Here is a 25,272-nt window from a genome sequence, read left to right on the forward strand (position 1 = left end):
GGAGGTGCAGAGAAGTGGGAGGCTTTAGTACTTGTTGCTGTTGTTACTGTAGTTTCGTTCTGTTTTCTCTCACCTTGGAGCCCAGGCTGGCCTCAAACATGAAATCCTCCTGCCTCTGCCTCCTGAGTGCTGGGACTGTGATCACAAGCCATCATGACTGCTGGGAGATGATTTTTGACCTCTGAAATCTAACAGGACTACTAGAGGTGACCAACCCATAAAAAACTCTGTTATCAGCAAAATGGGGGCTGGGCTACACATGACTGCCCACCAGAAACTGCTGGTGGTGTTCCTCCCCAGATCTAGCCTTTAAGTTTACAGCCTAGTGGGAGTGGAGCAGATACGTCAACTAATACAACCTGCTGTGCTTGATGGAGGCTTTTCCTCCCGCTGGCTAATCTAATGGCAGCCAGGATCCAAGAAATACTTAAGAGAAGTGGGGCAGGTGGGTGTGCAGAGCGGTATTCTAGAATCATCCCTTCCTGGAGGAAGCAGGTGACGGAGAGAGCGCCCACCTTGCCCTTGCCCAGGTTGCTCGCCCATGGATGCACTTATGCCAAGACAGGAAGAAGGGGTGTGGGTGGGGTGGAGAGAGAGAGAGAGAGCTGGAGAAAGGCTGGAGAGCTCTGAAGGGGTTCTGCATTGCGGCTTTAGGAACGAGAAAGCGAGAGCACAGTGGAGGGCTGGAAGGACTTCCCAGATGGAGAAACCAGGCGGGGGGGTGGGTGGGTGGGGCATAGGTTAGAAAACAAGGCAATTCACAGCCACCTCTGAGCACAGCTCAGCAGTAGGGAGGGGAGCCACAGAGACAGTCAAGGTGGATCCAAAGAGTGTTTGCTTTGCAACCTTAGGTTCCCCCAGCCCCCTCTCTTTAAGACAAGGTCCCAGTAGGCCTGGATGACCTGGAGCTCTCTCTATTGACTACGCTGGCCTTTGAACTCACAGCGTCCTGCCTGCCTTGCTTCCCAAGCGCTGAAATTAAAGACATGTGCCATCATGCCTGGCCCTCCTCTTCCTTTTTAATCTTGGGTCTAGTGTGTTGCTCTGGCTAGGCTCAAACTCCAGAGCCTGAGAGATCCTCCTGCTTCCAAGGTATCTGGGCAAAGGTGCTCCATTGAAATGTTGGGTCTTTATTTAGGGGGTTTTTATTTTCAGAAAGTTTTACTTATGTAGCCCAGGCTTGCCTTGAACTAGATATCTATGTAACCAGCCCAGGCTGGCCTCAAACTGACAGCAATCCTTTACTTCAACTTCCTGAGTGCTGAAACACAGGATGCCCACTCAGCCCAGTGTAACCTTTGACCTTAGATGTGCCGGGACACATGGGAGGCGTTAGGGGAGGCTTCATTGTTCCCTCTGGCTCAGGGTGAAGGTGGGGTTCAGCGGCCTGGCCTGGAAGAAGGAAGGCAAGTTGGATTGTTGTGCAGAAGTCAAATTCCAGAGTGGCTCCTGGTTAGAGGAAGTAGGCGGAGCACAGCAGAGGAGAGCACCAGCTTCGCTTAGCGAGGCTTTGAGTTCCTGCACTGTGGGGCTGAAGGCAGGCAGAAGCAGAGGCCATGATGTAGACAAGTCCCACTCCCACCCCCACCTCAATCTTCTCCAGGGACTTTTTTTTTTTGAGACAAGGTTTCTCTGTGTAGCCTTGACTTCCTGGACTTGCTTTGTAGACCAGGCTGTCCTCAAACTCGCAGAGATCCGCCTGCATCTGCCTCTACCTCCTGAGTGCTGGGATCACAGCATGCGCCACCACCAACCCCAGCTCCAGGGGCCTTTCTAAGTGCCTGTTGGTGGACAGGACTCATCTGGATAGTGAAGAGATATGCTCCCGAGACAAGACTGTCCGTAAGACACAGTTACGCACATTAAAGCACTCTGCTTAGGAGGACCTGCAACCGAATCAATCCATAGGGCATTAGAGGCATGGATAGCCAAACAGAAACTCCTTACAGACTCAAAAGTGGCTTTGTCCTAGGGAAATGGAAATGGTTCAGGAGGAACAAGAGACGGGCTCTTTCGTTCAATCAACGTGGACTGCTTTGGAAGGTGGGAGACGGCTCCGTGCTTAGGAGCTCTTTCAAAGGATCTTGTCTGGGTCTCAAAGCAGCTCAAAACAGTCCGTAAGTCCAGTTCCACGGAATTCAGTCCCTCTTCTGGTCTTTGCGGGTACCAGGCATGCAAGCAGAGCACACACATGTAGGCAAAACACTCATACACATAAAATACATTTTTGACAAAAAAAAAAAAATCAATTAAAAAACGGTGACCATAATTTTAAAAAGGTACACCACTTGCCTTTGCTCTGTTCATGGTCTCCCTATTTTTGTCTGGCCTTCTTGTATGAGGTGGTGGTGATGGAGGATGGTGCTCTTTCAATGTCCTCAACTGTGGGTGAGATTCCAGACTTGGACACCGCGGATACAGAGCAAGGCACAAGAGTGGGAAAAGTGGAGCGTCCAGATTCGCGCGCCTGCGACCCCGCGAATGGCCGGCAGGGGTCAGGCGAGCTCCACGCAGCGCCGCCGGAGCAGGTCCCGCGAGTCACCGCACGGAGCTTTGAGGCTGGAGGTGAAAACTTGACCCTCTGGATCTGCTGTGGGCAGATGACGGGTGAACATCATCCGTACGGCTCATCCGGGTCTCAGCTGCATTCAGGGCACGGGTGTGCTAGGCGCTTCCCCTAACCCTGCATGCTATGGCTTGGCCGGAGTCCTGGAGCCACCTAATCTCTGCGGCGTCCGGGGGTGGCTGACTCGCCCTTCCCTTCCTAGGTTTGAGCAACTCACCTTGCAGGGCTTTGCATGGGGTCCTTAAGCAATCTTGCCTTGAGCACCTAGTTGGTTGCAAAGGTCAGGGAAGGAGTTGATGTGAGGAGTGAAGCAATATTACAGACATAAGGACTACCGTTGGGTTATAGGCTTAAGACTCAAGTCCCTGGGGAGAAACTCCCTTCAGGCCCAACACAACAAACCTGTGTGGCTGCCTAAGCCCAGGATCACTCCCCAGGGACCCCAGGTGTCCACATAAAAGTGTCACTAGATTCTGATAAGGAGGCTGACCAAGCCACACTTAACTCATCTCGGTAGAGCCCCCCCCCCACTACATTTCAGACATAGTTTGTTTTGTCTTTTATTTAAAAACATTTGTGTGCATCACATTGCAAAACAAACAGGAAAACAAACACATTCTTCCTGTTGCTATAGCTGGAGGCACACGCCTTGGGTAATTATAGAGATTTAGCTCAAGGTTCCAGAAGCTGGGTATCCAAAAGCAAGACACTCCCACCTCCAGGATTTTCTGTTGCATCAGAACATGGTGAGGACCTCACAGGAAAAGGCAAGCACAGCAGTTCAAGGTCCCCTCTTCTAAAGCCACCGAAGTCATGAGGGTCCTCTCAAGCGAACCATTAACAAATGCCTGGGATTAAGGTTTTTATCATGTGACCTTCTGGGGGACACTCTCAAATTGGTAGGGTTCCAGTGGGCGCGACTGGGTGACCGGGTTGCATCCTGTTGACTTCTGGAGGTCAGAGGGCAGCTCTCCACCCACAATGGTTCCGGGACTCCAACTCAGGTTGTCTCGATTAGTGGCAAGCCATCTTGCGGCTTGTGGGACCCCTGCCTCACTTAGAACATCTTCAGTGGGTCATTCCACTGGTCCTTCTTAGGTCACCACCAGAGCAGGGCCCAGAGGGGGAAAGCCAAGGGGCAGCCTCGAGCTCTGGAACTTCCACTTTAGATGGGACTGGACTGGGGTCGGGAAGGCGCTAACTCCACCTGTCTCAAGCCTCAGCACTTGGCCGTGGGCCTGGACCAAGCCCTGCTGGGCTGGGAGCCATGAAAACCAGTTTTACTTTTGGGAACCTACTCCTAGGGTGCTATCTGCGGCAGCCACAGGTTGGGATCCTCCAATTCTGACCTTGAAAATGTCAAGATATAGAAAAACAAAACTAAACAAAAAAAAGCTGCAAAGATTGGGAGGGGCATGGTGGTGGTACACGCAATTAATCCCAGAACTCAACTTGGGAGGCAGAGGCAGGAGGATCTCTGAGTTCAAGGCCTGGGCTACACTTGGAGACAAAACAAAACTCAGAGATGTGCTAGGTCTGGTGGTTCGTGCCTATGATCATGGCACTCAGGAGGCAGAGGCAGGGGGATTCTGTATTACAGGTTAGATCGTGTCTCAAAAGACAAACGCCCCTCAGGGGTGGCCTCCGGAAACTTAAGGTTCTCCTTCTATCTTCACATACCGGACGGACTTCCCCTCCCTTTAAGGAAAATCGCAGGGGTCTGCCTGTGGGTCATGCCTGTAATCCCAGCACTCAAGAGATCGGGGCAGATCTTCAGTTCAAGATCTTGGTTCAAGGCTAGCCTGGGCTACAGGGAGACTGAAATCAAACCAAGGAGAAGTTGGCAGGGGGAGGGAGCTGACTCAGGGGGTACAGTGCTTGCCTAGCTCAGGGACATGAAAGAAAAGGTCACTGGGAGTTGGGGTCTGAGTGGGTTCCCACTCTGGCCTCCTGTCCTGTTACCAAAGGGGCGGGACTCTTCAAGGACACCCTCAGGGTGCAGGCAGGTCATGGCAAATGGCTTGCTTCTCCTCTAGAACACTGCTTTGGGCACAGAAGGCTTTACTTTGCAGTATGTTAAATACAAAATGGCAGCAGCCACTGGCTGGTTGTAACACAATTAGCTTCAGGGTGTCTAGAGAAATGTACAGTCAGAGAGGCTGGAGCTGAGCCAGGCAAACCAGGCCGGGCCATGGAGCCTGTCAGCTGCCCAGTCAGCTGCAGAAGGTCACATGAGAAGGCCCAGTTCTAGCCTGTGACAGAGTGATGCAGACAGACTCAGGCACACCAGGGAGGCCAGCAGGAGCCACTCTGCACACTGTCTTGGCTAGACCGTGGACTCTGCCCTTCCACGGGTCTATTGCACAGGCATTCTGGAGCTGTTTAGACCTTGGGGAAACAGCCAGCAAACCCAGCACTTGGTAAGGCAGAGGCAGGCGGATCCTAATGAGTTAGAGGCCAGCCTGGTCTACAATGTGAAGTCCAGGACAGCCAAGGTTACACAGAGAAACCCTGTCTCAGAAAAAAAGAAAGAAAAGGGACCACTCTAAGAAAATTGAAAGAGGCAGGGCATCTGAAGCTCTCCCCACAAGCCCCAGAAAAGCCAAAGTCCTTCTTGCAGTCATTTTGGGCTCTTCTGACTGGCTGGCTGGAGGATCCGACCTCACACGGAGCAGAGGGCTGGCATGAGAAGGGCAGCTGAGCAGCAGAGCTTCCTTAGACAGGTGAGAAGGCTGCCATGCCTCTGCTTCCAAAGAAAGGTCTCTTGGTGCTAGGACCAGGGGTTGACCAGGGCTGTGGGGCTAGCGGAAGTCTGCATTGAAAGCTCTGCCGATGACCAACCGCCTCACCTCGCTGGTCCCAGCTCCAATCTCATACAGTTTGGCATCCCGAAGAAATCGGCCCATGGGGAAGTCGTTGATGTAGCCATTCCCACCTGTGGAACAGAAGTGGGAAGAGAAAGGACAGAATTGAAGGCAGGGGGCGAAGTGAGAAAGCAAATAGAAGGTCAAGGAGTCATCGTCCAGGATCTTCAGAGCACTGGTTCCTTTACATATAACCTATGAGCGTTCTCCGGACTCCCTCTCCTCTCCCTCCAGTCTCTGTCTCTGTGTTAGGATTGGGCATGGACCTGACACTCTAGGCGGATGCTCTACCACTGAGTTATAATCCCAGCTCATATTTTAAAAACCTCTAGGTTATTTGTATATCTAATGGACCTAAGTACCACTTAAATTGTTACGCTGGAATGTTTAGGGGATCGCGACACTAGAACAAGTCTGTGTCCAGCTTAGGTACAATTTTTCTTTTGTTTTACATTTGTTTTGTGTGTATATGTGTACATGCACATCTGCTCGGAGGACAATGTGTGGCATGTGTCAGCGTTCCTCCTTTCACCACGTGGGTCCTGGGGACCAAACTCAACTTGCCAGGCTTGGTAGCACCCAAGGGTCCATCTTGTTGGTTTTTTTCCCCCCGACCTCCAGTGCTGGCAAAATCCCGAGCTACTGATAGTTTTTTTTTTTTTTTTCTGAACATTTCCTTCCCTTTTTGAAACAGGGTCTGCCATATTCTAGGCTAGTTTGCAACTCGCAGTGTTTAGCCAAGATGACGTTGAACTTCTGACCCCCTTACCTCAGACTTCTGAGATTACAGAGGTGCATGCCCCACCACAGTGCTGGGTTGCTGGCTCTGTATGCTAATGTCCGGGTTGGCCAAGAAGTTACTCTGTAGCCTAGGCTGGTCTAAAGCCCCTCAATGCAATCCTCCTGCATTCCCAAGTGCGGGGATTACAGGAATGCACTGCCATGCCCAGCCTTTTCTGACTATGGTTAAATCCATAAGGGCCCCAGGATATACTGGCTGTGGGGGAAGGTCTGATTAAAGAGAAGCAAAGGCAATGAGGGAACCTTGTTGGGGTCAGGATGGGACAGTGGCACTGAGTGCTGGAGATCCAGACAAAGAGAGGGCAAACTCCGGGGCGGGGCTGTAGAGTGTCCATCTAGCTTGCCCAGAGTTCTGGATTCAGCATGTGGCACATGCCTATGGACCCATTGCTCAGGAGGAGTAATGGGAGGTGGAGGCAGGGGAGCTGAAGTTCTAAGTCAAAGCCATCCTCAGTGACACCATGTGCTCACGTGTGTGAGACCCCGCTTTTTAAAAAGGGCAGAATAATAAATAAATTTTAGAAAGCCAGGCAGTGGTGACACAGACCTTTAACCTCAGTGCTCGGGAGGCAGAGGCAGGCGAATTTCTGTGAGTTCAAGGCCAGCCAGGGCCTGACACTACAGAGTGTGAGTTCCGGGGCAGCCAGGGCTACACAGAGACTCCTCCTCCCTCCAAAGTGCAGAATCAGTGGCTGACACGGGCAAGAGAGGTAGGATTCAAACTTAAGCCTGTGCCCTTCACAACTGGCCAAAAAATGAACGAGACTGCTCCAGCTGGGGCATCCCTCTCCCCACTTCCTGGTGACCTTACACCAGGCAGGGAAGGTAAGGACAGCTTGTAGGTTCCTTGCCATCACCCCACACACACACACACACACACTTTTTTTTTGGTGATAAGAGTTCCTCTGTGTAGCCCTGGCTGTCTTGGAACTCACTCTGTAGACCAGCCTGGCCTTGAACTCAGAAATCTGCCTGCCTCTGCCTCCTGAGTCCTGGGATTGAAGGTGTACACCACGACCTGGCTATTTTTCTCTTTCCTTTAAAAAAAGATTTGATTTTGTGTATGTGGGTACTTTGCTGGCATGCTTGTCTGTTCACCGCATTTCACGCCTGGCACTCTCAGAGGACACAAGAGGGCAGTGGTTCCCTTAGAACTACAGTTAAAAGAGCTGCAAGGAGAGTGCTGGGAAGAGAAGCTGGGTCCTCCGGAACTGCAACCAGAGTTCTTCACCACTGTGTCCCAGGCCCCGCCTCCCCTTTAAGATAACCACCCAGTTGGTAACTGACTGCCATTACCAAAACCTCCTTCTCTTCTTCGCTGTGGGCAGGGAGAGCCTAGAGGTGCCAGCATGGCTGTGGCTGGCTTAAGGAGTGGAGAGGGACCCTGGGGGTGGGCAGTGGGGGGCCGCTCACCTAAACACTGAATGCCGTCCAGGGCTACCTGTGTGGCGCTCTCGGCTGCGTACAGGATGACGCCGGCACAGTCCTGTGGAGTGAGGCTCCGCTCAGCAGGTCCTGACAAGCACACAGGTGCCCGCCCCCGAGGGTGCCCCGCCCCCGCCACCTCTTCCTCCCGCAGAGTCGGCCCTCACCTTGGCAGTGACGTGGCCCTCGTCGCAGGCCTTGGCCACGTTGTAGACGTACTGTCGGCATGCCATGAGGCGGGTGTACATGTCAGCCATCTTTCCCTGCATCAGCTGGCAACGAAGGGAGGCCACGGGTCAAGGTGCTGGGACACCCTAATTACCCAAAGCAGGTCAGTGGCAAGGACGACCTGACAGCCAGGGATGAGGAACCAGGGGCCCAGAGCAGAGATGGGACTTTTAGGACCATGGAGACGGGAGAGAGGCCGGAGAGCTGCCTCTTGTGTGGCTAGCTTCCGGCAGCGTCTTCTCGCGAGAAAGGCGGGATTTAGAACTGCATCTCCCTTTTCTCCTAAGCTCCCGCGCTCTGCATGCTGCCCTCCGGCCTTACAGCGTCTACTTCATTCATCTCCAGCAGGGACAGGTAGAACAGCGTGATGAAGGCCCAAAGCTAGGCTGAATGTGAAGGGAGCTGCATTCTACGAACTCAAGCAAGGACAGGACAGTAGCCATCCCCAAATGCACGCCTACCTCCTCCACTTAGTTGAGCGGAAGAGGACATTTCAGCAAGCATTCCACTTACCTGGAATTGGCCAATCTTCTGGCCAAAGGCTTCCCTCACATGCAAATAGGGAATGGTGTGGTCCAGGACAGCTTGCATGATCCTGCCAACAATATGGAGGCATGATGACAGCAAGTCGGGTGGAAGGATGCCAGAGGATTAGGCCTGAGGACTGAGGTGGGAGGATGGAAGTCCCCCCGAGAGAAACTCCCTGCTACCCATACTCCCTTGCACCTTCCTCTGAGATCAGGTGGGTGTGGCGGGGCAGCGGGCAGGTGTGAGAGTTTGGGCTTCTTGCCTCACAACCACATTGCCTAACCTCCTCTGTCCTCACCTGGCATCTGTCACTGAATGCCATTTCCCTTCTGTGTGAAGAGATTCAATGGAGGAGGAGATTGTCTAGGACAGGCCTTGAAAGAGCTTCCCTCCTTATCGGGGCGAGGCCGTTAACCTAATAAGGAGGCTGGAGAGCTTAGGGGCCCCCAGCCTCACATATCCAGAGGCCCACCTGCTTCCCTGGTAGGCCTCCAGCCCCCTCACACTTACCCAAGGGGCCCACCTGACAGCACCAGGCGCTCCAGGTCCAGCCCGCTCATCAGTACGTAGACACCCTTACTCTCTTGGCTCAGGATGTTAGCAGCTGCGGGGATACATGCCAGTCACCGAGGGCTGTTCATGGCCTCTTTACTTAGATAAAAGGCACAAGAGTGTGTTACTCCGCCTTTAATTAGGGTTTCAAGTGAGAGGAAAAGGTGAACTTTTACACTTCCAGGCAGAAGCAGAGTCTTCAGGACCTTCCCTCTCCTCCCCTCCCCCACACCATCCACAACACTACAGAGCCCCAAGATGTTAGCTCTTTCCCTTCCCACCTTGGACTCCCTTGGATGAGAAAGAAAAAGGGAGTGGCTTAGAAGTCACTCCGCCCTTCTTGGCCTCTTTCTACACCGGTGTCCACTAATAGAGAAACCAGAGAACTCGTGGCCCCGGGGTGCTCTGCTTGGGTTCAGGGTCACCTCTCAGCAATGTTTGTGGAGGCTGCTTTGTCTAGGAGTTAGGGTGCTAGTGACCGAGCACCTGGCCCCTAATAAGGACGCCTGGGCAGAATACTTGGTAGAAAAACTCGACAGCCTAACTGGCCTTTAAGGCTGGTGGGTGAATTTTTTTTTCTTTCCTACAAAGATGGGTCTGCATGGATACCCCTTTCTAGAGACCCCTTCTGACAAGAGCATGCTGTTTCGGGATGGTTTACGGCTGATGCACAGAGCAGTCCTAATTGAGGATGAGATCCATGCTCTCAGCTCTCTCGAAGTGCTACACGGTGTCACGTTTACAGCCACAGCACAGGGGAGAAAATATCCCTGCAAAATCCAATTACCTCTCCTTCCCGAGCCTGGCTTCTGTCAGTTTATTCTGACGGGCTTTTAGCATCATTACCGATCGTAATTCAGAGTGTTGTGGTTTGGGCACAAAATGTCCCCCTGTGGGCTGGTGTGCCGAAGGCGTGGTTGTCAGCTCAGCAGTGTTCTAAGGTGGGGTTTGGGACGTGACTGGATCGTGACAGCTGGATTAACCCGGTGATGGATTCATAATTTGATGGCATTAGTGGAGACAACAGGAACTTTGAGAGGAAGAACCTCCAGGGAAAATTGGCCACGTGTGTGTGTGTGTGTGTGTGTGTGTGTGTGTCTTTCAGAGTCTAATGGGACTCCTTCCTCTTCTGTCTCTGCTATTTAGCTCCCTAGGACAAGCAGTTCTCCACAGGCCCTTCTTCCCTCATGCTCTGCCTCACTCCAGGTGCAGAAGCAATGGAGCCAAAGGACCACAGACTTGATCCCTGAGACCGTGGGTAAAAACAAGTTCTCCTTCCTTCAACCGGTTTGTTGGCTTATTTACGATGGCGACAAAAAGTCGGACTAGCTCATGTAGGCTGTACAGGCAGGTGCACAGGAGGTCTGAAGCATGTCAGCTTCACTTTTGGCTATCAGCAAGATGTGCCGCCCACAGAGGAAACCTGTCCTTCATCTAGGCAGGCAAGCAAATAGCAGCAGGGTCTGTGGCTAGGGCAGCTAGCTAGCTGTCCAGCAGCTCCAGGCCCACAGTCTTGCTGCATATCACGGGACAGATAATGGTAGTGACCCTCTGTAATGGCGAGATGGGCTTTTCCAACTTGCAAAGGAGTCAGGGTAGGGACTCCCTTACTCTCTGAACACTCACCAGGCACCTTGCAGTCTTCAAAGATGAGCTCACAGGTGTTGGAGCCCCGCATGCCCAGCTTGTCCAGCTTCTTGGAGGTACTAAAACCAGGCATACCCTTTACAGGAAACCAGAGGAGACCCTGGTTAGACCTGCCCCAGAGGAGGGCTAATAAAGGGGAAGCTCACTTTACCTACAGGTTCTGGGAGCTGCCCAGCATGCCACCCTCTCACTCCTGAGTTCTCCCTCTGAATGCAAATCTCCAGTCTTCACACCTGCCAGCCTCATTCCCAACCCCTCTGCTGACACCCTCCATCTCCCCAGTTCTCAGGGAAGCATTCAGTCCCCAGATCTCTTCACTCCCCCAGGGAGGTAACTCCAAAGACACTCTCTCAGCCCATGCCAATCTGCTCTTTCGCCACCTGTTCCTAAAGGAACCCCAGCTCCAGCCTTCTACATGCTTTGATGGGGATGCCACAGCGGGTCGCCAAGTGCCCAGAGGAGGAATGACACATACTGCTGCTACCTGTTACCTCCCATCCTTCCTAGTTCCAATTTTAGCTACTCCCGCCTCCTCATGCAGTATGCTGCCAACCTTCGTACCACGTACTTGAACTCTAGCATTCCCCTGCAGCTGGGTCCCCAAGCCTCAGTGGCACCTGCCCTCTTTGCTCAACATCGCTAGGCAGATGGCATGAGGCTGACACCTGTTCCCTAAACTTACATATCTCCAGCTTTTTTTTCCAGGGTAGGGCACATGCCTTTACTCCCAGCACTTGGGAGGCAGGGGCAGATGGATCGCTGTGAGTTCAAGGGCAGCCTGGTCTAGGCCAGCTGGAGCTACCCAATGAGATACCATCTTAAAAAAAAAAAAAAAAAAGCAAAACAACAAAAAACCTTCCTGTTTTATTTTCTGTATGCTGAAAACCCTCCTGTTTCCTGTTTTTTAGTTTTTCTGTTTTGTTTTCTCTTCAAGGTAAGGTTTCTCCACATAGCTCTGGCTGTCCTGGAACTTGCTCTGCAGCCATGGGTGGCCCCCAACTCACAGAGATCTTCCTGCTTCTGCCTCCCAAGTGCTGGGATCAAAGGCAGATGCCACCACCGCCCAGCTGTTTTTAGTTTTTTGAGACACAGTCTTGCTTGCTCTATAGCCATGGACTATAGCCTCACTACAAAGACCAGGCTAGCTTCAAACTTACGGCTGCTTGTCAAGTGCCGCACAGATTACAAACACACGTCACCTCATCTGGCTCGTTTTAAAACAAAGCCAAACCCAAAATGGAACTCTTGGACTTTAGTCTAACTCCTGATGTATCTTGTCGTTGTCCACACTATCAGAGGTGAGGTGTCCATAGCAACATTTGCATTCCCATCCACGCCTCAGTCTCCCCAAAGCTCTTGCTCAGCTCAGTAAGAACATCTCATTGGTTTCTTTTCCATTTTCTTCTCCTCAACTCTATGGACAGCTTTACTGTCTTCAAACTTGACCCAGCCTGTTGTAAGTGATGATTAATATTTATTATTGATATATCTTTTGATAGGAGGAGCCAGAGGACAGGAAGGTGTGAAAGGAGAGGGGGAGAGAAGGGCAGGAGGGAGCTGGGAGAGCAGAGCTGGGAGAGAGGTCTTGGAACAACATGGAGAGATGGACTGGACCTAATGTATCTCTAAAAGCAAGTATAAATGGGTTAATCTAAATGTTAGGAAAGTATGAGGGCTTGGAGGTTTAGGATTGAGTAACTATTGCCCAGCATTGTGTTCTAGGTTAATTAAATAAATCATAGAGTCCGTGTGGTGATTTGGTTATACAGCTGTTTAGGATTAACAGCAGCATTACCAAAAGCTATATCAATAGTAAATATTAATCATCACTTACAACACCAGCCTCTCAAGGTCTTTCTCTCCTTATTTTGTTTGTTTCCTCTTCCTCTTCCTCCTCCTCCTCCTCCTCCTCCTCCTCCTCCTCCTCCTCCTCCTCCTCCTCTTCTTGTAGTGATAAGCTGAAACCTAGGGTCTATACATTCTAGGCAGCTGCTCTACCACTAAGCAACTCTGCCAGCACCAAACTTTGAGGCTACCTGTTTTTGTTTGTTTTGTTTTTTGAGACAGGGTTTCACTGTTCTGGTCTGGCTTTGTAGACCAGGCTGACCTCGAACTCACAGAGATGCGGCCTCCTCTGCCTCCCTGAGTGCTGGGATAGGCTACCTTCTTCAGGCCCTGCTCACCCACCACCTCCTGGGTGCAGGAGTACAGAACACTGATCTCAATCTCCATCGGGTGGAAGGAATGGGTTATCTCTGTCACTGTTGTTAGAGGTGGAGTCTCTATGATCTCATGCCCACTACCCTCACCTTCTCCACCAGGAAGGCTGTGATGCCCCGAGAAGCTGGCACAGCAGTCAAGTCTGTCTTGGCATAGACAACTAGGACATCAGCATCAGGGCCATTGGTGATCCAGAACTTGTTGCCGTTCAGAACGTAGTAATCTCCTAAGGGCAGGGCAAGGCATGGTCTCTTGTCCTGGGTCAGCCAGTCAGCCCACAGAACTGCTGCCACCCAGTTAAGAGCTGGTACTGGGAACCAGCAGAGACTGCCCCCAACTGCTATGCCCTCACCCTGGGTTTGTTTTTCTGTCTTTTCCTGCTGCCCCGTGGCAAATGGCCTTACCTTTCTTTTCTGCTTTCAGCTTCATGGAGACAACATCAGAGCCAGCATTGGGCTCACTCATGGCCAGGGCGCCGATGAACTCACCATTGATGAGCTACAAGGGAAACGGAAACCTGTCTGGTTAGGACATGGGAGCTGCTCCCCAAGACTGCCCCTTCCTGCCCACTTTCTGTCCCTCAAACCGCAACCCCCCCCCCCCCCCCGAGCAAAGCAAGTATTTACAAAGCCTCTCTTCCACTCCGGGTTGCCCGTTTTTGGGTTCTAGGGTCTCACACATGCTAAGCAAGGAATTTACCACTGAGCCCTCCCCTTGCTCCCCAGTCTTTATATTTTAAAAATTGTATTTTAACTTATTTGCTCTGCGTGTGTGCGTGTGCACATAGGCTACTGTGCGTGTGTGTGTATCAGAGGATTATGTGTGGGAATTGGTTCTTTCTCCATCGTGTTTTTCAAACTCAGGTCACCAAATTTGGTGGCAGGCACCTTTACAACTAATCCATCTCACTGGCTCCCATTTGATTGAGACTGGGTCTTGCCAAATCCTCCTGCTTCTGTCTCCCAAGCAGCTGAATTTCTACATTTATGTCACAAGTCATCACAACGCTGGCTGAAGGTTTCTTTCTTTCTTCTTTTTAGATTTGTCTTTAGAGACAGGGTTTCTCTGTGCAGCTCTGGCTGTCCTGGAACTCACTCTGCAGACCAGGCTGGCCTCGAACTCACCCAGCTCCACCTGACTCTGCCTCCGGAGTGCCGGGATTAAAGGTGTTAAGCTCTGCCCTTGTTTTCTTTTTTTGGTGTGTTGTATGTTTACATGTGTACAAGTGTGAGAAGCACACAGACACACATGTACTCGTGCATGTAGAGACTAGGGATCAATACCAAGGATCCTCCTCTGTTGCTCTCCAGCTTATTATTTCCTTTCTTCACCTGCATGCATGTCTGCATGTATGTGTGTGGTGCCCAAAGTGGCCAGAATCATGGAGTCGTAGAGGGCTGTGAGTCACCATGTGGGTGCTGGGAATTGAACTTGGGTCCTCTAAAAGGGCAGTCAATATTCTTATCTAAAGGGCCATCTCTCCAGCCCCCTCAGGCATTTCAATTTCTTGACTTAAGCATTTTAAAGCGGTCTCGGTCCCTTTCCTGATTATATTTAGTTCGTGGCAGCCAGCCAAGGGTGAGACTGTGCTTGGCTCTCCCCGAGGGAGAGCTTGTCATAGGGTGGTTGTGTTGAGGCAGCAGGTGTCTGCATTCCCACCTCCTCACCTTGGGCAGGTATTTCTCTTTCTGTGCCTCATTCCCGTTGCGAACGATCTGGTTGACACAGAGGTTGGAGTGAGCACCATAGCTGAGCCCTATTGCTCCAGAGACCCGGGATATCTCTTCCATCACCAACACATGTTCTAAGTAGCCCAGGCCAGAGCCACCATACTGAACTGGGAGCAGGGCCGTGTGGGAAGCAGAAAGAGAGCCAGGTTACATTGGCACACAGACAGGAACCTTATATTAACTGGCAGAGCAGAGACACCCTGGCAGCCAGCCCAAGCTCCACCAGCAAGGTCGGAGGCTTGTGGCCAGGGTCTCTGCTCAGAAGGGCACAGGACTGGTTCTGCTTTCCACTGTGGCGAACTGCAGTTTGGAAGATCATCTCCAACACTGGCTTTATCCCAGACATCGTCAGCGAGGACAAGCAAGAACCCTAGCACACGCTCTTCGGAAGTCACAAGAGGCAGAAGCAGATGGATGATGGAAGAAGGCAAGGAAACACAAAAGGGGGGGGGGCGGAGGGGCCTACATTCAGAGCAGCAAAATCAGCTACAGACTGCGTGTCCTGCGGCCTTGGGAAGGAGAGATTGTGAAAAAACAAAACAAAACAACAACTTATCAGTGTTTTTTACTTACCTGTGTGTATATTTATGCCACATGTGTACCGGTGCCCCCAGAGACCAGAAGAGAACCCTCTTGGCTCCCCTAGAGTAGAACCCACAGTTCTCAACCTGTGGGTTATGACCCTTTGACAAACCTCTATCTCAAAAAAAAAAAAAATTACTGTTCATTACAGTAACAAAACTGCAGTTATGAAGTAGCAATGAAAATACTTTTATGGCTGGGGGGGGGTCACCACAACAGGAGGAACTGTATTACAGGGTCTCGGCTACCTGAGGCCTTATCTCAAAAATTAAGAAGGAAAGGAAAAAGTGAAAAAGAGAAAGCATGTTTTCCTTAATAGCTATTTCAGAAAAAAAAAAAAAAAAAAGTGGCTGGGTCCATCGGTCCCTTAGTTCAGCTGCCTGTAAAGTAAAGACCCTGAGAACAGGCTCCTTCTGATTGATTAATCAGGCTGCCTGATGCGATATACAGCTGCAACTCCAGGAAAATAAGCAGGAAAGCAGAACTACTCCCGTCTGGCTCACAGGGCTGGGGTCAGCTGGTGTCACTTGAAAGAACACATTCAAGTCTGACAGAGTGAGTTCAAGGCCAGCTCCAGCAACTTCGCGAGATTCGGTCTCAAGATAAATAGGAAAATGGTGGGGACAGAGTGGGGCATAGTTCCGTGTTAGGAATCTTGTCTGGCATATGCAAGGCCTTAGGTTCAATCCCCAGTAAAAATAATAGCCTTCGTTTTCTTTTCTTTTGTTTCTTTCTACTATTTTCTTCTTCTTCTTCTTTTCTTCTTCTTCTCCTCCTCCTCCTCCTCCTCCTCCTCCTCCTCCTCCTCCTCCTCCTCCTTCTTCTTCTTCTTCTTTTTGAGACAGGGTTTTACTGTGAAGCCTTGGCTGTCCTGGGCTCACTCTGCAGACCAGTCTGGCCTCGAACTCACAGAGATCCACCTGTCTCTGCCTCCCTAGAGCTGAGATTAAAGGCATGCACCAACGAACCTGCCTCGCTCTTGTTTTTAAAGTGCTGGGCATCAAACCTAGGGCTTCATACAAAGTATACGCTCTTTCTACTAAGCTACACTCTGAGCCCCAGCTCTCCAGATTCCCTCCATCCTTCCTTCCAGATTTACTTATTTATTACGTATACAGTGTTCTGCCTGCATGTGTGCCTGCACACCAAAAGTAGGCACCAGATCTCATTATAGATGGTTGTGAGCCACCATGTGGTTTCTGGGAATTGAACTCAGGACCTTTGCAAGAACAGCCAATGCGCTTAACCTCTGAGCCATCTCTGTACCCCCCCTCCCCAATTTCTTTACTTCTTTTTTCCTTTTCTTTCTTTCACTTTTCTTCTCAAACTTATGCTGTTCCTGCCTTACATTTGAGTATTGGGATTGTTTCTGCCACGTTGGGGACACACAGACATTGTAGCAAATCAACTGCATCCTCAGCCTCTCCCTCGGGGTATCATGCACCTTACGGTGGCCTTGAACCTACAACCTTCCTATCTCTATCCCTCAAGTGTAGAGGTTACAGGTGTTTATCACACAGCCTAGCTGCAGCCCATTGATTTTAAACTGCTTCTTTGTTCCATGAAATATATTCTAATTTAGAAACATATTATGTTGGGTAATATCAGAAACCCTTAAAGCACAAAGAAAAATCTTGTTTAGGGGTTCCCAAAAGGCCCTCCCCCAAACTCCCTCACACCAACATGATTAAATGAGTCATCCAGTGGCTTTTTTATATCATTATTCATGTAACTTCCGGAGGTCAACTCAAATCCCAGGACCTATGCTACTTCAGGAGGATACAAGATGAAATATACAGACACCAGTCCAACTGACACCTGTGTCCTTGGTTTCCGGACCCCTCTCCGATACCAAATCCAGGCATATCTTACACAAAATAGCAATATAATTTATGTATACCTGCCCACATTCCTATATTATAAATAGTACATGTTTTATACAAATAGTTGTTAGCTTATTTCCCCTTAATTTTTTTTTTTTTTAGATTTATTTTATTTTATGCACTTGAGTGTTTGTATGTGTGTGCAAGCCTGGTGCACTTGGTTGCCAGGTCCCCTGGAACTAGAGCCAACAGTGCCTGTGTGCCACCATGTGGGTGCCGGAAACGGAAGGCGGGTCCTTTGCAAGAGCAACAGGGGCTCTTCACCGCCGAGCCATCTCTCCAGCCACACCACCACACCCCTTTTTTTTTTGAGCCAGGGTCTTAGCTCTATAGCCTAGGTCAGCTTGCCTAACAGTCTTCCTGCCTTACCCTCGGGGTACGGGATAGGATGCAGCTGTTCTTTATGGTTTAGAAAAGAACGACAGGACAAAGAGTCGGTTGCATTGCTCTCCCGCCCCCAGGAGTGTGGCTGGACGAGGAGGGCAACAGCTCACACAGTCGCTGGTACAACCACCCAGGCAGAGTGAGAGAAGGCAACACAGAACCAGAATATGCCAGCTCCCTGCCTCCCCCACCCCAACTGCCCAAACAAGTCACGGCATCCATAGGAGATACTGGCACATCCCTCCTAGTCCCATTTCTGACCCCAAATGAGCTCTGGGGACAAGCTGAAAGCAGAGGCTTTAGGCTGTCCCTCAGGGGCATACCTCTTACAGGCCACTGGTGAGACAGAGCTTAGGATTCACCTAGAGAAAGCTGGTCAACAAGGGCGGTGACCTGACTTAGAATTTTCTCAACTCCCCAGAATCCTCTGGAGGAGTCTGTAGAGCATGCGCATTGTCCAGGGTGCAGGCTCGCACTCAGTCTTCAGCGTGGAATAAGCAGAGTCTCCGGGATCCCGCCTTCGGCCATCACTGGTGAGTGAGGACGTCTTCTCTGTGCTCAGCGGGCGCTGCCTCAGGTTCAGGGGGGAGGAAGTTCTTTGGGAATGGTCCTTCTCCCCTCTTCCTGTTTGATTTCTCTGAGTGTATGTACGGTGAAGTGTGTGCACACACCTGCGGACGCGTGCGGGCACCCTCTCCCCGCTCCTAACCGTGTTCCCACTCCCTACCGTGTTCCAGGCTCTCACTGAGCCTGGAACTTGTGTTTTTGGTGAAATGAGTAGCCAAGGAGTCCCAGCAAGCCCCCCAGTGTCAGCCGCCCTCAGTGCAGGAATTACAGACATCGGGGCGGGACAGGCTTGGCTTTTACATAGTACTGAGATCTGAGCTCTGGCTCTCAGGTTTACACAGCAAGTGCTCTTCGCTTGAGCCTTCTCTCCAGCCCCTTGGTTTTGTTTTGTTTTTTTGAATCAGGGTCTCACTCCGTGGGCTAGGATAGCCTGGAACTTACTGTACGGCACAGGCTGTCCTTGGACAAAGAGTAGGCCTCCTGTTTCAGCCCCCTGAGTGCTGGGGTTAAAGGAATGTGCCACCATTCCCACTTCCCTTCCTGCCTGTTCTGGCAACGGAGGGAGTTCTCTTAAGGGAAAGAAGCCATACTCACCAGGGGCCGTGATGCCCAGGACTCCCAGGCTCCCTAGCTGCTTCCAGAACTCCTGTCAACAGAGCAGAGTGGGACGATTGATGAGAAGGCAGTTAGCCATGTGTGGCCAGAACAAGAACAAGCCACTCAGAGGGAGAAGCTGTACTCACTCCTTCCTAGAGCAGCGAGGCCCCTGTCGCCAGGACACAGTGTGCACCTCTCTAGGCAAAAGGGCACTGGGGGCCACCCTGTCCCCAGAAGCCTCCACTCCCACCCTCACCCCTGCAACTCACCCTCAGGTTCTTGAACTCATTGCTTTGATCAATCTCTTGGGCCTTGGGGGCCAGGTGTTCCTGAAGGAACTTCGACATAGTCTGACGAAGCTAGAGGGAGAGAGGCAGACAGAGACTACTGAGAGCAAGACAGGACTGCCCCTGAGAGCGATGCCCCTGTGGTTGAAATGGCACATTCAGGGAGCTAGGCCACAGGCAGTCTCCCACGAAGCATCGGGTTGAGGCCTAGAAGCCCCACTAAATTATGCTTCCTTAGAGGTGACTGTGCAGGCAGGTTCTATGACAACCGGACAGAAGCTAGAGTCATCAGAAGGAGGGAGCTTCAACCAAAAAAATAAAAAATAAAAAAAAAGTTTCCATAATATGGGGCTGCTGCAGATAATCCTATTGGGCATTTTCTTATTTAGTGATCAATGGGGGGAGGGCCTAGTCTATTGTGGGTGGGGCCTCCCCAGAGATGGGGAGTGGTCCTGGGTTCTATAAGAAAGCAGGCTGAGCAAGCCACGAGGAGCAAGCCAGTGAGCAGCACTCCCCCATGGTCTCTGCATTGGCTCCTGCCTCCAGGTTCCTACCCTGTTGGGTTCCTGCCCTGGCTTCCTTCAAGGAGGAACTGTAAGCCAAATAAACCTTTTCCTCTGCAGCTTACTTTTCATCACTATAGTGTTCACTATAGCAACAGTAATCCTAACTAGGACAATGACCGCACCCTTTTTCATAAGATTCTTGGTTTAGACATCTTGGAAATGATTAAGACATTATCATTTTATTAATTTTAAGATTGAGTTTTGCCCAAGCTGACCTTGAACTCATGTACCCCAGCCTCTTAAGAAGATTCTATCAATCTATCTATCTATCTATCTATCTATCTATCTATCTATCTATCTATGTAACAGATCTTGCCTCAGGTTTATCTGTAAAAACAGCATAGGACACTGGTCATCTGTAAATAGTGTGTAGGTGGGTGTGTCACACCAGTCCGTCTGTCTTCACTTTAGCAGAAGCCTTTCCTGTGCGGCCTTCACAGGGGCCTGGGCACCTTTGGGAGCCTAAGCTGGAGCTGAAGCCTGGGCCTTAGCTAGAGCTGCAGCCTTTGCCTTGGTTTGAACCTTGGCCTTTGGTTGGTACAGCCTATGACCCTAGGCCATGTAGCTTCAAATATGAGTCCCAAGCTTGGGGTGATCGATGAAATCCAGACAGCTGAGGTTGTGGCTGGGGCCCTTTGGCATCTTGGTTAAGTTTAACGGCTGCAGGCTTCAAAGGGGCTTTGATGGCCTCTTGCACACTCAATGCCTTTGCGTTGTTTGCCTGCATCGTCTTCAGGACTTTCCTGTTGTGCTTCTTGGCAAAGCGCATGTTCCTCAGGAACGTGGGGTCCACCCCCTTAAGAGATTCATGCCTTTGTGACCGGGCTTTCTTGAGGCCATTTCTGTGCCATTTGCAGGACTGGTTGTGTGTGGCGCGGTTTCTTGGACTTGGCCATGACTGCACGGTAACCCGCAGCTCCCGCCGCGTCTGGGACTGGCTTGAAAAAGATGTTTAAAATGCTGCTCCTCTACTTAAAATTACTCCAAGCCTTCCTGCGGTACTCAGAGTAACACACAAGTCCCTAAGCCAGCCAGCATGGACTGTCCTCCGCTGTACCTTCCCATTACCCATTCAGTGTACTCCAGGCACGCCCCTTCAGTTCTGGATACTTGTCAACCTCTTTACTATCCTTGAGACTTCGGCTAAAAGAAATTACTCATTTACTCAATGAGTAGTTACTCATTTACTCAATGACATGCCCCTGGTAGGAAAACTAGAGACCTAGGATTGAGCATTAGAGACTCAGATCTGAAGCCTGAGGCCTCCAAAGCAGCTCTCTGCCAACGACACAGCCATGGGCTTTGGAGCTCCTCATGTTGATGTTAATTTTACAAATAATATTTATGTCTTTATGCATATATGGGAGGGCCACCACTGTCATGAGAGCACTGTCTGCTCCTCTCTATGTCCTGAGTTCAATTCCCAGAAACCACATGATGCCTCACAACCATCTGTACTGGATTGATGAGCTCTCTGGCGTGCAGGCACACATGCAGATAAAGCGCTCAAACATAAAATAAATAAATAAAATCTTAAAAAAAAAAAAAAAAGCTAGTTATGGTGGTAAGGAGGCAGGCGGAGCTCTGAGAGTCCAGCCAGGTTTATATAGTGAGACACTGAGAGAGAGAATGAACACATTGTAAGAGGGAATATGTTGAGATGGACACTCAACCAAAGACCATGAGAGGATAAAACCTAGATCCTCTGCTCGGATGTGACCCGTGATAGCTCAGTAACCAATTGGTTTCCCATAGTGAGGGGAACAAGGACTATTTCTAACAGGAACTCAATGACTGGCTCTTTGACCTCCCCACCTCCCAAGGGAGGAGCAGTACTGTTAGGCCACAGAGGAGGACTTTGCAGCCAGTCCTGAAAATACCTGACAAAACGGAGTCATATGAAAGGGGAGGAGGTCTTCCCCTATCAGTGGACTTGGAAAGGGGCAGGGAGGAGATGAGGGAGGGTGGGTGGGATTGGGGAGGGAATGAGGGATACAGCTGGGATACAGCATTAACAAAATGTAACTAATAAGAAAAATAAAATTAAAAAAAAAAAAGAGGGAATATGTTTAAAGTGCGTGGAAAAGTCTTTATGTAACCCAACCCCATGCCCAGTGAATAGACACAAATGGGGTGTGTGTTGGGGGGGGGATGCATTATAAATCTGGATATAGAGATACAGGCATGTGACCCAGCACTCAGGAAGCTGGGCAGGAAGACGGCTAAAATGTCCAGGTCCCCCTGGCCACTCAGCAACATCCTGTCTCAAAACAAAGAATGTATGCAACTATATACGAGGGCGATACTCAAGGTGTTCAGGTGAGAGAACTGGGACAGTATTGATTTAAGAAGGCAAGTGAGGGGTGGACCCGTGCTTCGGCGGTTAAGAGCGTGTGCTGGCTGGTTTTCTATCAGTGTGATACAAGCTTAGCGTCGTTAGAGAGGGAGCCTCATTTGAGGAAATGCCCCCACAAGAGGCATAAGCTTAATAAGTGATTCAATCGGGGTACTTTCTTAATTAGTGACTGATGGGCGAGGGCACAGTCCATTGTAGGTGGGGCCGTCTCTAGCCTGGTGGTCCTGGGTTCTGTAAGAGTGGCTGAGCAAGCTGGAAGTAGCAAGGCAGTAAGCAGCACCCCTCCATGGCCTCTGTATCAGTTCCTGCCCACAGGTTCCTGTCATATTTCAATTCCTGTCCAGGCGTGGTGGCACATGCCTGTAATCCCAGCACTTGGGGAGGTAGAGGCAGGTGGATTGCAGTGAGTTCAAGGCCAGCCTGGTCTACAAATCCACGACACCCAAGGCCACACAGAGAAATCCTGTCTGGAAGAAACAAACAAACAAAAAAACAAAAAGAAAGTAGGCTGAGCAAGCCATGAGGAGCAAGCCAGCAAACTACACTCCTCTACAGCCTCTGCACCAGTTCCTGAGTCTAGGTTCCGGCCCTGTTTGAGTTTCTGTCCTGCCTTTCTTTAGTGATACAGTAAGATGTGGACGTTTAAGCCAAATAAACCCTTCCCTCCCCCAAGTTGCTTTTGGTCACAGTGTCCCTTCACAGCAATGATAACACTACCTAAGAATGCCGCTTTTGCAGGTTCAATCCCCGGCACCCACATGGAGGCTCACAACCTTCCCTAACTCCAGTCCCAGGAGATAGGACACCTTCTTCTATCCTCTGCAGGCACCAGGTAAGGCACACGGTGTACATACACACATTCTGGCAAAACACTCACACACATAAGACAAGTAAATCTAAAATTAACTCATAAAGGTAAATGAGTTAAGCAGCGAACATCCAGTTCCTTTATTAACATAGGCTGGTACAAGAACAAAAACAGCACTCCATACGAATGTGTCACAAGCGTGGGAGCGTTATATCCTAAGTGTGTTTGCCTCAAAGGTCTGAATGTAATCATCATTTCCCAGGACACAGGGAAAGTAACAGCTCAGGAACCAGACAACAGGCTAGTGGAAACGACAAGCTGGACCTTAGAATCCCGGAAGATTCTAAGACAGAAGGCGCTCTGGGGTCTCCAGATTCTTCCTCCACCCAGGTTAACATTCATAGCAACACTGGCCCTTGGTCATACATATACATACATACATACATACATACATACATACATACTCATTCCCAGGGCCTGAGCATCCTTGGAAATTACTCACTGCCTTTAATTAGCGAGAACAGTCTTAAACCCAGCAATAAGGGGAGGCAACCTTAGTGAACACATTTTTCAAGATCTTGTTCAGCTTTGTGTGTTAGGCCTTGATGAGGGGAAGAAAGCAAACTAAGATTGCATCTCAGAATTCCTTAAAGCCTTCCAGTGCAAGAAAACAGTGCCCTCGTGGTTATGGCTCAACCATACATAAACCGAGAACCACAGTTTTAAGCCTGGTGCGGTGGTACACGCCTTTAATCCCACCATTCTGGAGGCAGAAGCAAGACGATCACCAGAGTTCTAGGCCGGCCTGGTTTACAAGGCAAGGTACAGGCCACTCAAAACTATACATACTGAGACCCCAGGGAAGGAGATAGATACATATAAAGAACAGGCTGCATTGTAAGTGATTGCCACTGAAGGTAGGGGCAACCAATCTGCCCAACCAAACAGTCCAGTCTCCCAGGAGCTTTGGTCCTTACTCTTCTAACTCCTTCTAGCAGGAGTTCAAAGTGAGGAATCCTTTCGCCTTGCTGTCTCTGATCTTCCCTCGTTAAAGATAACGATGAGAGCAGAGGCTTGGGCATTGAGATCACTAGCAAGAAGAAGGGCGCGCAGTTTCTCTCCCTAGCTTCCAAGGCCCGGCAGGCACAAGTCATTTGTGGGGGCCCGGCAGGCACAAGTCATTTGTAGGGTAAGACACGGGTCACCAGGCCTCCGGGCAGGCCTCCCTACCTGCTTCTGTTCCCCGCTTAACCCGTTGATATCATCGTCCACAGGCAGTAATGAGTGGGACCGTCGCGGGACAGCGAGGGGAGACGGTGATGGCCGCAGTCTCCAAGTGGACACCCGCCGGCCCAGCAGCCTGATCGCAGTCGCCATCTCTGTGTTGAGCCAGGAGCTTGGGGGGGTGTTTTAGCTTACAGTCCACCAATCCTAGCTTCACCATTCCGTCCAATCGGAAAGGGGGTGGGTCTTCAGCGGCCAATCGCGCTCGGAGGCCAGAGCCATGCAAGCCAATCAGCCGTGACGCGGTAACCAGTCCCAGCTCCCTGGCTTGCCTGGCTCCGGGACTTCCTTAAGTGTTCTTCTTGGGGAGGAGAGTCCCTGACGCGTGGAGTTCACATTGTAACCTTTATCGTAACCGTGAATCTCTGGTTCTAGAGCACCGACCTGAAACAGGGAGATTCGCTCTGTTGTGACGTAACGGGTTATGTTGGGCGGAAGAGGCTGCTGCCCTCCAGGTTCTGGAAGGACTTTTTATCCTGGGGATGACAGGGCAGGAAGGGGAGAGTGGGGTTTGGGGTTCCCTGAAGAACAGAACAAAACCAACCCCCCAAAAACCCACGTGTGTGAAGAGTCTACAGACCCGCTAGAACTTTCTGGTTGTGCAGAACAGCCCAAATTCTCCTGGGGAATCTTTAGTGCCTGTGGTAGCCATTCCTCTCCAACTGCGGGTAAACCTCACCGGTTCGTGCTGAACCCTCCCTTGAAAGCTGTCACAGCTGGATGCCGGGGCACGCTGCGACCTGTTAACCCGCAAGCCGGAAGTACGCAGTCGTCAGAGCTCGGCTCTGAGGCTGGGGAGCTGGCTCCGTGAGTGTTTGCCGCTCCTCCTAGAGGACCTGAGCTCCATTCCTCCGACCCAAACGGCAGCACACAACTGCCAGTGATTTCAGTGATTCCAGTCCTAGGATTCCAGATCCTAGGATTCCGGCCCCCAGCATTTTAGAGTGCTGCACGCGTGTGCACATACCGCCCCTCCTTCCCGCCCCCAGAGAGACAGACAGAGACAGACAGAGGGAAAGAGACAGACCAAGAGAGTTTATTTTAGCTCACAATGGTTGCAGTCAATTACAGCAAGGAAATCAAGGCAGGAGCTCAGTTAGTCACGCTACATCAAGGGCAGTGAGAAGCCCATACATGTCTCTGCTTCTATTCAGTCCAGAGTAAAACAAACAAACAAACAAACAAACAAGCAAACAAGCAAACAAAACTCACTCCTATGCAGTCCAGCGCCCCAAACACCAAGGGCGGAGCTGCCCAGTCCGCTGAGTCCTACTACGTCAATCAACGCATAATCAGGTCAGACATGCACATAGGCCAACCTGATGAACACAGTCTCTCATGGAGACCCCCTTCCAGGGTGATTCTAGGCTTTATCAAGTTAACAGTTGATGGAGGTG

The 25,272-nt window shown here is 50.7% G+C and overlaps 1 protein-coding gene across 1 annotated transcript; it reads right to left on the reverse strand.

Annotated features, from left to right (window-relative positions):
- Nucleotides 1-3,110: 3,110 nt before the first annotated feature.
- Ivd (isovaleryl-CoA dehydrogenase) lies at nt 3,111-23,979 on the reverse strand. The gene is made up of 12 exons (XM_055597327.1): nt 23,822-23,979; nt 18,844-18,933; nt 18,572-18,623; nt 14,499-14,668; nt 13,236-13,329; nt 12,921-13,057; nt 10,591-10,687; nt 8,923-9,016; nt 8,398-8,479; nt 7,824-7,928; nt 7,645-7,717; nt 3,111-5,501 (listed from the first exon to the last, which is right to left on the reverse strand). The coding sequence occupies exons 1-12, from the start codon at nt 23,966-23,968 to the stop codon at nt 5,368-5,370; spliced, it is 1,275 nt and encodes a 424-aa protein (XP_055453302.1). The 5' UTR covers nt 23,969-23,979; the 3' UTR covers nt 3,111-5,367.
- Between the last annotated feature and the right edge of the window lie 1,293 nt (nt 23,980-25,272).

This window comes from Psammomys obesus, unplaced genomic scaffold (assembly GCF_907164565.1).
Source record: "Psammomys obesus unplaced genomic scaffold, mPsaObe1.curated_primary_1811, whole genome shotgun sequence".
In the NCBI taxonomy this organism is placed as follows: Eukaryota; Metazoa; Chordata; class Mammalia; order Rodentia; family Muridae; genus Psammomys; species Psammomys obesus.

Coding starts and splice junctions, on each gene's coding strand:
- Ivd (XM_055597327.1), bottom strand. CDS start 23,968: ATGGCGACTGCGATCAGGCTGCTGGGCCGGCGGGTGTCCACTTGGAGA. Junction 13,330..14,498: donor AAGAGAAATACCTGCCCAAG/GTGAGGAGGTGG, acceptor TTTCCCTTGTAG/CTCATCAATGGTGAGTTCAT. Junction 13,058..13,235: donor GCTGAAAGCAGAAAAGAAAG/GTAAGGCCATTT, acceptor CCCTGCCCTTAG/GAGATTACTACGTTCTGAAC.